The sequence below is a fragment of the Coenobita brevimanus genome, chromosome 48 (genome assembly GCF_032717465.1).
Source record: "Coenobita brevimanus isolate Jiangsu-jjx chromosome 48, ASM3271746v2, whole genome shotgun sequence".
Taxonomy (NCBI): Eukaryota; Metazoa; Arthropoda; class Malacostraca; order Decapoda; family Coenobitidae; genus Coenobita; species Coenobita brevimanus.
The window spans coordinates 22,764,629-22,766,345 of record NC_137001.1 but is presented as its reverse complement, the minus strand read 5'-3'; the positions used below and the strand labels follow the sequence as shown (position 1 = coordinate 22,766,345).

The window sequence follows — 1,717 nt, the reverse complement described above, 5'->3', positions numbered from 1 at the left end:
CCCTCCCTCCCTCCCCTTCTCCCTCCCCAGCACCAGACTCTCTCTCTCTCACACTACTCTCACACACGCCTAACTTTTCACCCACTGTCTCTAATTTCTCTCTCTCTCTCTCTCTCTCACACACACACACACACTCTCTCTCTCTCTCTCTTACTCTCCTCTCCTTCAATTCTCTTCACTCTTTTCCTCCCTCCATGTCTAAAACTTCTCCCTTCCTTCTCCAGCCCTCTACCTAACCTTCTCAACCCCCTCCACACACTCTCTACCCTTTCCCCCCCCTCTCTCGCTCTCTCCACCTCTCCCTCAACCCCTCCACCCCCACCCACTTCTCTCTACCCCCACCCACACCCACCCTCACCGTGTTTACATCTCAATTCGTGCCTGCTCATGGGTAAGTCGAAGAGGTGGTCATGTCAAGGAATAAATGGGGGTTGGTGGGGGGTTTCAGAGGGTTGGTGGGGGTTTTGGGGGGTTGGTGGGGGTGTCAGGGGGTTGGTGGGGGTGTCAGGGCGCTTGTGGGGGTGTTCAGGGAGCGTATACCCCCACTAAAACATATTTCACCTCGAATTCCTTCCCCTACCTCACCAATACTTTAAGGCCACATAACTCTACGGTCCTAGGCTGCCCCGTTTCACAATTTCAGAGAATGCATACCTCCGAATTAGTAAACTAAATATTGCTTTACAAGACAGTCTATAAGGCTTGGAATTTTGTATAAGGAGGAGGGTGAAAGACTGACGAAGAGAGTGTATGTGAGTGAGGTGGAGGGGGGAAGAGGGAGAGGGAGGCCGAGGATGAGATGGAGGGATGGGGTGGAGAGGTATATGAGAGAGGGGGGTGTGAGTTGGGAGCAGGGCAGTGAAAAGGCGGGGGACAGGGCGACTTGGAGGCGATTTGTTTGTGGCCACCCCAAACGGGACTGAGGCGTCTGGCAATAGATAGATAGATAGACGCTCCCTAACACCTTTTCCTAAGCGACTTGTTTTGCTTATTACTACTTACTGTCCTCAGCCGTCTCAGTGTTACCCAAATTCTGTGTGTGTGTGTGTGTGTGTGTGTGTGTGTGTGTGTGTGTGTGTGTGTGTGTGTGTGTGTGTGTGTGTGTGTGTGCAAAGATAACATACAAAAGGATATTAACCAGTCACATCCAAAAATAAATCACAAAGAATAAGGTGTTAGGGAGCTTCCTTACCCAACAAGAATATATCTGTGAAGGAAGTGAACGAAGATAAGACAAACGAACTGACCTGAGTGAAGAAATATGAGAAGCAGCAGCAGCAGACGAAACATGGTGACGGTTGAGACGGTTGGAATTTGAACGCTTGAATTTTGAACCATAACGGATCTTAACGCCTTTCTGTCTCTTACTTATCGTCCATTTCTCCTACGTCACATATTCCCAGAAGAGTTCGTTCACTATTTTTTTATATAAATTCCTGTTAGTTCAAATATTAACGTTCACTTGAAGCAGTTATCGTATTTCTCTCTTTAAATCTCTCTCTCTCTCTCCTTTTTCTTCCTGGTCTTCTTCTTCTCCTCCTCCTTTCTTTCTTCTTCTTTAATCGCTGGTCATCTCAACGGGTCACTTAGAGGATGAAAGATTTGCTAATTTCACTACTACAGCTCAAATAATGGCTCTATCACTACATAATCTTGCATATTCCTAGATACATTGATGACGGATTGATGACTCGGCTTGGTAAATTGATGAGAGGGA

At 47.3% G+C, this 1,717-nt stretch overlaps 1 protein-coding gene across 1 annotated transcript in view; it reads right to left on the bottom strand.

The window, feature by feature from the left end:
• Positions 1-1,340, bottom strand: part of LOC145399240 (uncharacterized) — a 15,900-nt gene extending 14,560 nt beyond the window's left edge. Inside the window, exon 1 of the mRNA XM_080271928.1 lies at positions 1,248-1,340. Coding sequence (XP_080128054.1) covers positions 1,248-1,338 — 91 coding nt within the window. The 5' untranslated portion in view covers positions 1,339-1,340. The remainder of the gene's footprint in view (positions 1-1,247) is intronic.
• Positions 1,341-1,717: the final 377 nt, after the last annotated feature.